Source organism: Leptonotus elevatus, chromosome 4 (genome assembly GCF_054856555.1).
Source record: "Leptonotus elevatus isolate MCC_2025b chromosome 4, RoL_Lele_1.0, whole genome shotgun sequence".
Taxonomy (NCBI): domain Eukaryota; kingdom Metazoa; phylum Chordata; class Actinopteri; order Syngnathiformes; family Syngnathidae; genus Leptonotus; species Leptonotus elevatus.
In genome coordinates this window covers 27,232,762-27,248,098 of record NC_141242.1, presented here as the reverse complement: position 1 = coordinate 27,248,098, position 15,337 = coordinate 27,232,762, and the positions used below count along the sequence as shown (strand labels likewise).

Below are 15,337 nucleotides of genomic sequence, written 5' to 3'. Positions count from 1 at the left end.
CAAGCATTGTTTAAACAGCTTTCAGCCTTAAGTGACAAAACAACAGGTGCACTTGGTGCCATTTTTAACTGTCCTAATGGAGTTTATAGGCAAAAAAACACCATTGCAAAGCTCGAGAAGATGGAAGTGTACGCTTGTAAACATCCGTTCACACTTCCCAATTCCCAGACAGAAAAGAAAGATCCAAACGGACGTAAAAGAGGCTAAAATGGCAAATTTCTTGAACACATTTATTTTGGCAATATCCTGAAACCGAGGGAGCAATCGGAAGCATCAGGAAGCTTGCTAGCGGACGTACGTGTAACGAAACTTTATGGAGTAACGGTCATTTAAGAACCTGCTTCTAGCCCCAATTGACCCCTTCAGTGAAGAAAGATCCTATCCGTCTCTTGATCGCGTCCCGGTTTTGTGTCCTCGATCCAACTCCCAGTAAAGTGCACACATTCAGCTATATCGGCTGACATGAAAGGTGGCCAAAGTTTCAAACCATGGGCTTCTTCCACCTATCCGTCATTTGCCTTCATGGGGCCAGAAATTATTTTGTCACCAACGATTAACAATGACGTAATCATATTTCACAGCGTCTCTCTCTTCCTCCTTTGTTAATAAGACTGTCAGTTTTTGGATCAAAGCAGCATATGGAAGGGCAGCCAGTTCGTCTTTCCGTTTCTATCTGTTGCCGAACGCAGTCCTTGTAACAGGCAATCCACGGCGACTACAAAAATGCTTAATTAAATCATCAACTTTCATGTGGTTGAAATCGTTTGAGTCTCCATTGCTTTCCATTACTCTTGACTACTGTTTGGTAGTCAGGTAACGCTCCCCTGCCCACAATGTACTGCGCGGTCCGAGATGCGCACTTCGCTTATTGATAGCATCTCTTGTTCCACAGTCTTGTTCTTTTGTACTATACAGTTTTATTTGTTACTTTAGTTTTTGTAATAAAGACTATTAAAGTTACTGCTTTGGGGTCCAACCAATCACAAATCATGACTTGTTGATTGAATATAAACCCAATAGGGCTCTGAGATCAGAAGACTTCTTCAAGTAAATATGGTGAAGCTGCATTTGGCTGTTATGCTGCACACAAATGGAATAAGCTGCCAACAGAAGTAAAGTCAGCCCCAAGTGCAAATGCTTTTAAATCCAGGTTAAAATTCGGGTCTTCTAAACATTTTTAATCATGATATTTTTATTTTATTTTAGAAATACACTCTTATATCTTTACTTTACCGGTATCGGCAGAGGCCCAGATACTGCATTAAAACAGTGGAATCGGCATCGGCAAATATTAACGAGTAACATGCCAATAGGACTTTGGATGCAGCATCTTTTGTCTTGCTTGTGCACGACATTCACAGATGTGTGAAGTGTTCACTGCATGCCGAGCTAAGATATCCTCTGAACCAATGGCAGAGCAGCTTTTTCATGTAGAAAAGCACAACAGCTAAGTATCGGTACGGTATCGGCATCGGCCGATACTGCAAAACTGGGTATTGGAATCGGTATCAGGAGCAAAAATGGTATTGGAACTACACTAATCTTTACTCTTAAATATTTTTAAAGTTTTCTATTGTGTTTTAACGTTGTCAATGTATGTTCTTTCTTTTAGTCATTTTTGTAAGCTACTTTTGTTTTACCTGCTTTGTGTGTGAATGTCATTAACAGTTCTGTTTGTTGATGCTTGTAGGTGTTGTGTCCTTGCTTGTGTAAAGCACATTGAGTTGCCTTGCCTTTCCTTTAAAATGATCTGGCATTATTATTATTCGTTTTGGGTGTGTCGTAGTTTTATGTATCTAACGTTTTAGTGCAGTGGTGTCCAGACTCGGTCCTCGAGGGCTGAAGTCCTGCAGGTTTTGGATGTTTCCCTGCTCTAATACACCTGTTTACAATGAACAGGATCGTTATCAGGCTTATGCAGAGCTTGCTGATGAGCTTCAGGTTTGTTGAAGAAGGGAAACATCCAAAACCTGCAGGATGAGTTTGGACACCATTGCGTTAGTGGTATCAGTGCTTGCTGCTTGGTATCGGTATTGGTGACTACTCAAGAGCTGAGTGCTCATAATGGTATTGATCTGGAAAAAGAAAGTGGCAAAAGTACAGTAAGTAACTAATTTGAGAGGTTGGAGAATCACTCATTAACGTGAACAAATTGCATAACAAGAAAAGCAAACAAAATGAGGGCCTTGCTATTTTGGGGGAAACCGATACAATATTCACGGAAAAACGTCTTCCTGCTCATGGTTTCATTCATTGAAATATTTTAAATACAAATTGGGGGGTTTGGGGGGCACGCTCCAGCAGTATTTTATTGTATTTGTTTGTGTTTAAATATGTGTTCCTATTTGAATTGCTTTGTTAATGTCATGTTTGGGTTCTGTTTTCCTTGTGTGTTCTCCCTTGGTCCTGTTAAGTGTGTAATCCTGCCCTTCCTCGTGTGAACCTATCAGTGCCCTCAGCCACTTGTGTCTTCCCCCAGGTGTGTCTTGTTGTGTCATTAGCGTCTGTGTATTTAGTCTCCTGTCTCCCCTCTGTCTGGGTTGGTTCATTGTCTTTTCCTCATGTCATGCTGCCCGTTTTTGCCTTGTTGTTCCCCCCATGTTTTGTTTTTCCTTGCAATTTGGATCTCGCTTTTTGTTTTGTAGAAATTAAAATCCCTTTTTGCACTTCACCTTCGCCTCATTGCCCTGCTTTCCTGCGACTGGGTCCTCCACCAAACAAAGCCCTCTTGACAGTTAAGGTGCATTTGATAAGCAAAGTGAAAGCACAGTGCTGTCTGCTCCAAGACCCAGATATTGGACGTAGATATTTTTTTAAAGGATCTATTAACAGATCTAATTATTATTTATTTTCATGTTTTATCGCTCACTCATTTATTAATTTTAACTATTTTTCTACTTGTTTTATATTGGCCTACACAAAAGCCTACCTTAGTCCTTCTCCTAGTAAGGATACCATACATGAAGTATTATTTCTGTAAACACTTACATTTAGGTAACAAATATTTAAATAGAACATACTTAGGCTACTAAATATTTATATTTATTAGGCCTGCATGAATAGGCTATTAGGCTTTCTTATTCGCCATTTTTGCTATTATTATCACAAGAGTTTAACCTGAAAGCATAAATACGCCTAATATATTTAAATAATTATATCGTCTTCCTTGCTAAATAACCAAAACAAACGGACAGTATTCAGCTGCGTTTCACCGTTTCAGACACGTAGGTCTCGCTTTAATTCACCTCACTCTGTTTTGAGCAACTTGTCCTCTCTATCTTTCTCACTCGCTTGTTACAAACAATTATTCACATAGGAAGAAAAGATCGATAATATACGCTACTCAGACAACATAATCTTTCAACATGTCTTTGTTAAATAACCAACGCAAACGGACAGTATTCAGCTACGTTGCAGCGTTTGAGACATGTAGTCTCTGTCTCTTTTGCTCTAATTCTCATCTCTCTCTTTCTCACCCGCTTGTTACAATACAAATTCACAAAGATATATATATATATATATATATATATATAGCGATTATTTGGTTTGCCGTAATGGTGAGGGGAGTTGTAATTTCCTCAGCAACCTCTGGGGGCACCACGTTGACTTTGCTTGTTTGTAGGAGCAAAATAAATGCTAAAAATCCTAATATCAAGGATTCATAATCTGAAGTTGCTACTTTAGTTAATCATGGAGTTCTTTGCTTTAATAAGAGAATTACTAATCCACTCAGTAAACACAAATTATTCGGCAGAAATTGAATTTCTAGACAACAAATTTATTTGGTAAACACACACATATATCAATCACAGCCTAACTAACTTATTAATGAAACGGAATAAAAAATGTGAATCAAAGATAAAAAGAAAACATGCAACCTAACTAACTAAGATTAAAAAAAAGGTAATGAAATAGGTAGATGGGGAATAGAGATGGAAGCGTTTTGACCTGTCAATCCTTTTATATTTGAATCAAAGCGTCGCGTGGTATGGTCAGATTGCAATGAAGGCGCACTTACGGACTGGTTCAGGTTTTTTGCATTTCGTTTTTTTTTGCTTTGAAAAAATATTTAGGTATAATTGTGTAATTTTATGTGTAAGATGTTCAGAAAATGGATGGATGTTTTACGTTGAACTTGAATCATATAAGATACTGTTGTAATTTTACTATATTTGAGCATCATGCATCATGTTACAGTGTTTTACAATAATATTAAATATAATTTTTAGGAATAAAATTCCTTGATTGTATTATAAGCTCGGTCATGATGATGGTACTTGGAGGACCAAGAACCACATAGCATTAGGCCAGTTAGCTTCAGAACTGTTGCAGCGACTATTGCAAACCACATTGCCACTGAAATTCCTCCCAAAAGATGTTAGGATTATACACATGGTACTCTACGATTTAGGATTCAGGGTCAGGGAAGATTGTTGTTTAAAATTTCTGCATTTTCATTTGCATCCAAATGTAATTGGGGAGGGGGGGTTATCGGCTTCTGTCTTTCTATCTTTGTATGTCTGTGTGAAGAATCAGTGGGAGGGGGGGCCACGGACGGGTCATCAGTATTCCGGCACATTCTGTCTCCTGTGGTGTGGGCAGCAGAATCATTTGATTGTGATCGTCCAGATCGATAGCCGTGCCCGGCGGAAGGCAGTCTGCCGAGAAGCACATGTCCCCTTCAAGATACATTTTTAGTTTCTTCGGGGAACGCACTAAACTTTAATGTACTGTATTGCATCGATATTACAGCGACCTTCATAAAGGCATTTTTATGTGGTGCAAAAAAGAATAGCCAAGATGTGCAGCATGGAGAAAAAAGCAGGAACCTCTCCTACTTGAGAACCGTCTTGAATTTGTTTATTGTCCCTGGGGGTGAATTTGCAGCAGCAGAACAGTGACAAACAATACAGCTAGAAATCAATAAAGATGCTAAACTTGCTAATTTAGCAGCAGTTTTACCAGTAGTTCGGACTACTACGGAGGACTGGAGGCTTTGTGAAGGCTCAACAGTATCTAAAACTAGTGGTCGACTTCTACTTGATCTGATTGGGCCAAATGGATGCAATGCACACAGCCTTCAGGGCATCAGGCGTTCTGTTTTTAAAGGTTGGCCTTTTTCTTAGCAGTTTTTGTTTTGTCTTTTGCATGTGGATTTGTGACATGCTATTAGATCAAATGCACAATGTTGCTCTTCATTCTTGATGGTTGGACAAAAGTGTTTTATATACTATTGTAACTATGCAATTCACTTCAGTAACTACACTTACTGTACACTTACGGTACATATGGTGTCCCAATACTTCAAGAAACTGAAATGTGTGTTGCCGTGCTCACGTGCTGTGCTTTGGTTAGGGTTAGATTTCAGATGCTAAGCATAGAAGAATGTTATATTAATAGAACATTAAGTTTTAATATTTTATTTCAATGCTGTCAAACATGAAACAGATTGATTTGAAGGCAATTACCCCTCTTTAAAATCATCAAAACAGTTTTAGGCATGTTTAGAACTTACCACTCGAGCCACCAATTAAAGCTAAACGACCCACACGGAGCCGTGCAATGAGTATCACTGCAATACACCATAAACAGGCACAAAAAAAGTAGTATGAATGTTGTGGTATTTATAAACAACATATTTGAAGCGGTAGCAACAGAGCATATAACAATACTGACAGGCATGTATTCTTTATCCTCTGCAATAAACGACTGTTATTGAAGCTTATTTGAGACGGTCTGATTCATCATCAAATCTACTTCTAGTATGTCTATGTGCTGTACTTCTCCCTGGTGGCCAAGAAGCACACATACGGATTAAAGTGTGAAATCATTGTGTCTATATAATGACATTTTATTCAATTGTGTCATTATGTATTATTGTATAAATTACAATACTGTCAAGTTATTTTTCTTATTAAAAAACACGTTACAAAAGTTTTTGCTGGTGTTTTTTGGGGAGCTGGAACAAATGCATGGCATTTACAATCATTTTAATAGGACGTAGATTAGTGACATACCAAAAAAGTCTACTTAAGAATAGCAACAAATATGTACTTTGTTACTTCTCATCACTGACATAAACAAACATACAAACCCAATTCCCAAAAAGTTGGGACACTATATAAATTGTGAATAAAAACTGTATGCAATTATGTGGAAGTGCCAAATTTCTATATTTTGTTCAGAATAAAAGATAGATGACAGGTCAAAAGTTTAAACTGAGAAAATGTATCATTTTAAGGGAAAAATATGTTGATTGTAAATTTCATGGTTCCAACAAATCTAAAAAATAAGTAAGTAAATTGCACTTGTAAAAAAAACAGCTGGAAGACCAGTTACCACTAAGGAGGTCCATTGGGAACTTGATTGGAATATAAAAAGAACTTCTCGACGTGGCAGTGTCTCTTAAATGTTGCGCAGAAAGATAGTGGAGAAAAATCAGAAAGGTGTTTACCAGCAAAAAATTGCAAAAAGGTTGAAGTAATCATCATCTACAGTGCATAACATCATCCAAAGATTCAGAGAATCTGGAACAATCTCTGTGTGTAAGGGTCAAGGCCGAAAAATCTCACTGGATGCCCATGATCTTCGGGCCCTTAAACGGCACTGCACCGCAACCAGGAATGCTTACTGTAAGGGAAATCACAGAAGGGGCTCAGCAATACTTCCAGAAAACATTGTGGGTGAACACAATCCACCGTGCCAGCCGCCGTTGCCAGATGAAACTCTACAGTACAAAGAATAAGCCGTTTCTAAAGCAGACCAAGAAGTGCAGGCGTTTCTCTGAGCCAGGGGTAATTTAAAATGTAGTGTGGAAACCTGTTTTGTGGTCAGACAAATCACGATTTGAAGTTATTTGTGGAAAACTGGGGCGCTATGTCATACTGACTAAAAAGGACAAGGACAACCCAAGTTGTTATGAGCTCTCAGTTTATAAGCCTGCATCTGTGATCGTATAGGGTTGCATGAGTGCGTGTGGCATGGGCAGCTTCCACATCTGGAAAGGCATCGTCAATGCAGAAAGGTATGTTCAGATTCAAGAACAACATATGCTTCCATCCAGGCATCATCACTTTCAGAGTAGATCTTGCATTTCTCAACACGATAATGCCAGACCACATGCAGCACCAATTACAACATCATGGCTGCGTAGGAAAAGGATCCGGGTATTGAAATGGCCAGCCTGCACTCCGCTTCTTTCACTTATAGAGCACATTTGGCGCATCATAAAGGGGAAGGTGCAACAAAGAAAGCCCAAGACAGTTGAACAGTTAGAAAGACGTGTGTTAGACCTTAATGGGACAGCATTCCTATTTCAATACTTGAGAAACTTGTCTCCTTGATCCCCAGACGTTTGCAGACTGTTGTAAGAAGAAGAGGGGATGCCTCACAGTGGTGAAAATGGCCTTGTCCCAACTTTTTTTAGATTTGTTGACACCATGGAATTTAAAATCAACATAGTTTTCCCTTAAAATGATACACTTTCTCAGTTTAAACTTTTGACCTGTTCTCTATAATCTATTCTGAATAAAATATTACAATTTGGCACCTCCACATAATTGCATTCAGTTTTTATTCACAATTTGTATAGTGTCCCAACTTTTTTGGAATTGGGTTTGTACAAAGGGCACAATGTCTGCTCCATTACACCTGTACACAAACACACCTGTAGGATGCCACACACGCCAAACCTTCTACCATCAGATCCACTTGGCTTTCGTGGTGTGGGCTTCGTTTCTGACTGCACGCGCATAGGCCGGCCCAGTGGACTTTCCGTGCTTTCATGTGGACTTCAGTGGGCTCAAAGTGGACATGGCCGAAGCACAAACGCAAGCACCTCATTAAGCCCAAAGCTGCCATTAAGGTCCATTACAGAGCCCCGCTGATGGAGCTCTCCAGAGTGTTGGCAGCCTGTAATTGCTCCAAGCCTAAATGCCTCCACTTTTTTGTTGTGTGCACAATATGTGCTGTGTCAGGAGGAGCTTTGAGTTATGCTTGATTTAAAGAAAAAGGGGGGGGAAAAGTGCCCAGTTGATGGAGTAATTTCTGTTTCCTCACTATATTGCATATTAAAATGGGTATTTACTATATTTAGAGTTTTGCGACTTCATAACATGCCGAGCAGCACTGAGGTCTGATGTAAGACATGCAGCATATGAGCAATGGGAGGCAGAGAAGGTCCCCCACAAAGCTTCAGTAATTGTCATCGTTCCCACTGAGCAGAATGCCTGAGGGTGTTGTTGTATGCTCTTTTTATAGTATATGTGCTGCTGCTCTATGTGGGTGTAAAGTAGTGGTTTTTTTTAAGGCTTATAGTTAGAGTGGTGCCCTGACATGTGTGTTAAATTGTTGTCCATGACCAAGCTCGTGAGTCAGGACACTTGTCGCAAATCATCTTTTCTCATTGAAATGATTGGAAATGCTATTACTGTATTCCGTTCCAGCCTTCCACAGAAAAAAACAAAGATTGTGTAATAGAAAAAAAAATAGCATTCCGTTATTTCATTAATAACATTATTAAATACAATTCCCCCAAAAAAAATTCACATTACATCAATTGAATGCTTCTCAGTCTGGTGTGCACGCCTTGGCCATTTTGGGGCAGTATACACAATGTTAATTTAGGTGCTATTATGAATCCAATTTGAGTTCTAGGCAGAAAGGCGGAGCTGCAAAATATTGCAGCAGGGCATGTTCTAACCAGAACTCATTAGTATTAGTAAATTAGAATTAGTAAATCAAATTACTCACACGCACGCACACACGCACATACACATTCTCACCCACATACAAAATAAAATTAAATAAAAAAAGAGCAATGATGATGACATGTCAAATCGGTAAAATTACAGAATGAACAATACTGAGCTCTTAGAAAAAGACAAAAAAAAGGAAATCAAATTGTCTCTCAGCTCAGTACGCCACTAATATTAGTCGTTGTATGCAAGTGACAAAGTATATAATGTACAGCATGAATGTCAGTACTGTTATCTTGTCAGTGTACGTATTGTTGCTGAACTGTTTGTTTTCAATTAATTGTTTAAAGGATTTAAGCATGGCAACATCAATGCTAAATAGCATTGGATTAAACTAGCAGACTGTAAAACTAAGCTATGGTCTTTGTGAATGCAAAACGTGTACTGTAGTACTCTTTGTTGTATGTTTAGTTTAACAGTAAACTTAAACTGGGAGATGCAATAAACAACTTGAAGCATGTTTTTTGAAGAATTGTTCATTCACTATTTGCCAAAAGGCTGCTATTGTGAAAAAAAAAAAATAATCCACCCAATAATGGCTTGTGTCTTGAAAAACTTGTGAGCCGGGTAACTGGAATCTCAAGGTTGCAAATATTTATTTGGTTAATTGAAGACTGAAGTGTCTAAGTGTGAATGTGAATGGTTTTTTTTCTGTCTAAATATGCCCAGTGATTGCCTGGCGTCAGGCACGGGTGCATGACCGCTTCTCAATCAAAAATCAATAATCTCAAACTCAAATCATGAGTTGTTGTGTGGAGGTTTGGGGACATACATATAAATCAATAACACGGTTTTTACGTTGCAGAAGAGAGCAATCAGAATAATCAATCTAGCTGATTATCGTGAACCTACTAATAAACTATTTATAAAATCAAATATACTTAAATTTAACGATCTGGTGGACTTTAAAACAGCCCATTTTATATTTAAACTAAATAATAATATGCTCCCTTGCTGTGTTCAGAAGCTTTTCCAACACAGAGTTAGCAATTATAAGCTGAGAAACATCGATGTTTAGGAAAATAAAAACCGGAACAAATGTGAAACAGAAATGTATGTCAGTGAAAGGAGTCAACTTGTGGAATAATTTTTATTGTGAATTGAAACGGTGTAACTCAATTAAGAATTCCAAATGCATGTATAAATGCATGATTATTAATAGTTATAAAATGGCAATGTAGTTTATAGTTATTGCAAAAATATGGATAAAATATATTTTTCTATAGGCCTATGCTATTGGAGGCGGACATGCTAACCAGTAAAGCACCGTGCCACCCCTTATATGTATATTTATTTTTTAATTATTGATTGATATAACCAAATAAACTAAACTAAACTAAAAATAATCTACAATCAATCAATAAATAGATAGATAGCTGATTTCAGATTAGGAGAGGAGACATCACTAGGGGAGCTATCTGTACCGAGAGTAGCACGTCACCCACAACCACCAGGACACCGCCACGGTGTCCGGAGGAGGTATGGGTGGAATGCCCAACCTTCACCCGGGCCACATAGGACAGCAACCAGGCAGCTGCAGCAAACCTGACCCATGACCAAAACAAGGAAAAAAGATATAGAAAATGGATTGATATATCTGATCTTTTTTGTTAGCCTTAATGTGTGTGTAAAAGGGGTACAACTAATAATTAAAGAATGTTTTATATGGTCTCCTTATCATGGATTTCAATTGGTTCTGGAAGTTGTCCCTCCAATAAACAGGGGTTCACTGTACTGAGATAGCTCCAAGTAGGCTTAGAGGAATAATGGCGTTGCTCTCTCGTTCTCTCTCTCACACTGGCACTGGCATCCAACTTGTGTGAATGGATTTGGCGTTTGCACATGAAGACTTCTGACTCAGTTTCTTGTGTTGCCACTTGTTTTTCCACTGCTTTCCTGCTTTTTCTTCTTCTCAAGAGGCTTCCCTAACCGCTGCGTCCTTTCTCTCTTTTTCTGCAGGTACGACCAGGCAGCCCAAGGAAGGGGAGGTGCCGGGGGTGGACTACAACTTTGTGACTGTGGAACGTTTTATGGAATTGGAGCAAAGCGGAGCCTTACTAGAGAGCGGAACCTATGAAGGTGAGTCTACTCTCCGGAAAGAGCTGTTTTTTCAAGTTCTATTTGAAATCATTTTCATGACTAGGTCTGAATTCTCGCATTTCCCAAATTATTACTTTTTAGGAATAAAAATAAATAAATAATCTGCCTTGAATTACCAAACACTGCCTTGTACAAGTTGGTATGTAAGGACCTTTTCACACTATCATACCGTTGCGCACCGACATTAATACAACAGCACCCCAAAATCATATTCATTTAGTAATTTATACGGCTAAAAATCAGTAATTACCATCTTTGAAAAAAAAATTAGGACACGTCACCAGCGCCAACTGTCCACATCAAAAACTGCCAATACGCTAACCGGACAAGAAGCCTGTAATACTTCACAAAGGCAAAAGACTATGGTGACATATCTTCCCAAACTATTTTTCTTTTTTTCCCTTTTTTTTTTGAGAGAGCTCAGTATTGTTCATTCGGTAATTTTACCGATTCGACATGTCATCATCATTGCTCTCTCTTTTTTATTTATTTATGTATTTTTTATTTTTTTTATTTTGTATGTGCGTGAGTATGTGCATTTGCGTGTGAGTGTGTACTCATTAATTCACCTAAAACCTATTAAAATTCCCATACCGTTCACCTAAACCGAATACTTCAGAATCCAGCTAGAGTCGTGAGGTTGTCAGGAGACCCGAGGAAGGATGAAAGAAAGGAAAGGAAAGTGAAATCCAGTACCGACCAGACATCACCTGTTACCCACCGGGTTACCAACCAGTCTTTCACCAACCCAAGAAACATCTAAATTCCAACAAATTAGGGAGACCTCAAGAGACCAAAGGAGAGACTGAGGAAAGGAAGGAAGGATAGATGAAGCAGAGTGAGATCCACAGACATCCGCCTCCACCGATTCAACGACCAGAGGAAGAAGCAGATTGTGTTTGAATTTCGATAGATGCTGGTGTGGTGGATCTGGCATGCATGAAAACCTCCACCAAAGAGGAGAGCCGTCGACCCCGGCCAGGAAAGAGCAAGCACAACCCCCCAGGCCACGGCAGCGCCAAGGCACAACCCCCGGGCCCCACAGGGGCCACCGGCCGGAGAGCAAATCCAGGAGCCAGGAGCGCCATACTCTTTTTCAAAACTCTTAGAGCCAAGAGTGACTGAGCAGTATAATGGGCAGGAATTAATCACTACACAGTTACCTTTTTGCTTCGATACTATAAATCGATACCAATTTACCAGCCTGACATAAAACTCTCGGGCAGTATCAATACTCTTAATCGGCAAGTACTTAATTACAATAATTAAAAATATGTCTGGAGACCAGTCTATGGTGTAGTGTGCCTTTTGTCCATAATCAGCTGATCAAGGCTCAAGCTCCCCGCCACCCCGAAGGCAGGTGCTAAAGAAAATAGTTGATTGCGTGTTTTTGTGTGGCAATATGATGGTTTTTACATTTGTGTAAAAATGTTCATGTTAAAAAGAATCTCACATTACAGAGGCACTGGTGGTATAGTGATACATGCATTCCCATGTCCCATTCATTGCTAATAAAAAATGGGTGGATTGTAGTACTGAGTGATATATCGTTTTGGGATTAAAATTAAAACTCTTAGTTCAACAATGTTACTGTGGACAGGTCACACTAATCAGGCTGAGCTGGTTAAAAAAGCATCACGTCTATGTCATCCAACCTCTCGGCTGCTCGCTAAAGCTATGTGCTACACTAACTTTCTCTGCATGGTGCGTGTCCTCGCCTCTAAGTAACTAGTCCTTGCCTCTCCTATCAAGTAGCGCTATCTTTAATGGGAGGCGAGCTTTCGCAAAACATCAGGCAAGAAGAGAGAACATTAAAAGATGGAGAAGATGATGCTAATCACATTCACTAATATAAATGCAGAGTCGGAAAAGCACAGAAGTCTGGTTAGAAGTGCAAGACAGAAAATAAAGAGCAATTTTAGTCAACTAAATGAACAATTTAGTCGATATTTTCCTTTAACATACATTTCAACTTTTATACAGAAAATTACAACACACCTATTTTTAGTTTAACACACAAGACACATTTGATACAACAAACAATAATATGCCGTCTTATAACTTAGTTTTCACCTAAATAAAAAAAAGTGCATATTTGCCTGAGATTAATTTTACAGCTGCACATTGAATGTAAACATGTTTGAACATTAAATAAAGTGCAGTGAACAGTTTCTGAGTGGTTATTTTCTCCCACCTGCGTTTCAGTCCTTTTGATTGGGTTGTGTGAATTTTCGTCACGGTGTTGTTTTCATTTTTGTTTTAGTCACTAACGAAATTGTCAGTTTTAGTTAGTTATCGTCTCAATGAATGGCTTCTATTTTAGTTTTAGTTTCATTTTTGTCTGAAAAAAGGTTTTCGTGACAAAAATATGACAGCATTAAAAAAAGAGCTGATGAACCTTGGAAATTCTGCATAATTTGCAAAAAAAGAATTTAATACTTGTGTAATTATTAGACAAGTATAAAAATTGTGTGTGTGCGTGCGTGTCATGTGTTTTGTCTTGCTGCAAGGGATACATGTACATATGGAGGGGGCTTGCTGGTTCATTTGCCCAAAAGCTTTGTGGACGTGTGGTTTAAAAAGCCTTAACACACATACACACGCACACACTTCTCAGGAGGCCTGTTCTGATTGCTGTGCAGCAAGTTGTCTCTTTTTGGACAGATGTATTTGTATGTTGAGTCATTTTCAGGGTAAAATTAGTCAAATTTGATATTGAAAGACTTGTCAAAGAAAAAAATGGTAAAAGGTCTTCAAGAGTCCCTGAAGCGAAACATTCAACAATGCTTTTTTCCGTCACTTTTGTATTGCTGATTGAAAAGAGAGCTACATCCATGTGATCAAATAGTGTGTCACAGCAGATATAAAATTTCACAGGCACACATTTTAACAACTGTATAAAAGAGCGGCTTCAGCTATTAAAGGGGAAGTCAACCTTAAACATGTCTTGACAATAATAAGTTATAAGTGACCTCACTAGTCTAAACATGACATCCTGATTAATATTAAATTTGTGGAATATGAGTTATGCAACAAAATCCAGCCGTTTTTATCCATCTTTTTATCCATTTACCACTTGCTGTCGACTGAAGATGACATCCATGTTGCTGAGCAACGACCAATCACAGCTCACCTGTTTTCTGAAGCTGTGCTCTAATTAGCTGTTACCTGAGACCTGAGCAACTGTGATGACATTTTCACTCAACAGCAAGTGGCAAAATGGCCACCCCTGAGATGGATAAAAAATATTTAAAAAACGACTGGATTATGCTGCTTAACTCATATTCCACTAACACAATATTAACCAAAATACCATATTTAGACTAGTCGGGCTGCATAGAACATATTATTGTAAAAAAACAACAACACATTTTTGGGGTTGACTTTCCCTTTATCTCATTCACTCCCAGCCATTTTCACTAAAACAATCCCCTTCACTCCCGACTGTTTTACTAGATTTTGACTGATTTTGCAAGGCCCACAGAATATTTTGTTCTATTGCTATAAAAATATAAAAACTACCAAAAGAAAGATTAAAGTCTCTTCTTTCATCAGGAATAGGAAAGTATATTTCATCTGTTTCTGTTTTGCAGCAATTAGCATTAGAATATAGCTAATTGCTATAGCTAATATAGTTTAATCATTATTCACAAATCTATTTAGAATTCTGAGTAATTGAGGGGTTTTTCAACATCGTCCTCGTTCATTTCCTATGCTCTGCTGCCACCTGCTGGTCGTTTGTGTAATAACTACAATTTCTTCAACCGTTCTTTGCAGTTGAAAGGCTGCATCAAAGCCTTCTGCATGCTCTAGCATAAAAAAACAGTATTTGGGACACTTTTCTAATTTTATATATATATATATATATATATATATATTAATAGATTTAAAATAAAACGCATTTATACGTTTTTGGGAGCAAATTAGTTAACTGTGTAAAAAAAGTGAACACCCATACAATAAAATCATTTTCACTCATGGTACGCTACACTGTGTGTATGTAGTGCAAGGCAACATAAACAAATGAGTAAATTGTATTGCAAACTTGGTCACAGAACAAATTAAACTTGTAAGTCAAAGTATCACTATAATATAATCAGACAAAACTTGGAAGGGGCAACTTGTGGCTCTACAACACTACAATGGAATATTTGGCTGTACAGTGGAGCAAAGATACTAAAATAGACATTTCATGAAGCATTATGATAAGATTTTAAAGATTTTGAGAATAATTATAATTTTTCAAGAATAAAATCTTAATTTTATGGGGAAATAAAGGTTTACTTTTACAAGGATAAAGTTGTAATTTTTTTGCAAAAAAATCAATAATTTAGAGGGAGCTCGAATGAATTACTGACATTTAAATTAATTTCAATGGGGAAAACTGAATTGATATGAGTAAATTGAGTTACGAGCTTGGTTATGAAACGATTGCAATTTTCTATAACATGCCTCTTTCATTGTAATGTGTTTTCAGGACA

The 15,337-nt window shown here is 38.1% G+C and overlaps 1 protein-coding gene across 6 annotated transcripts in view; it reads left to right on the top strand.

Moving 5' to 3' along the window:
- LOC147176438 (membrane-associated guanylate kinase, WW and PDZ domain-containing protein 2-like) overlaps window positions 1-15,337 on the top strand; it is a 324,669-nt gene that overhangs the window by 182,434 nt on the left and 126,898 nt on the right. For all 6 annotated transcript variants that reach the window (XM_086072679.1, XM_086072680.1, XM_086072678.1 and 3 more), the window contains exon 3: window positions 10,716-10,835. In XM_086072679.1, the coding sequence (XP_085928805.1) occupies window positions 10,716-10,835 (120 nt within the window). The remainder of the gene's footprint in view (window positions 1-10,715; window positions 10,836-15,337) is intronic.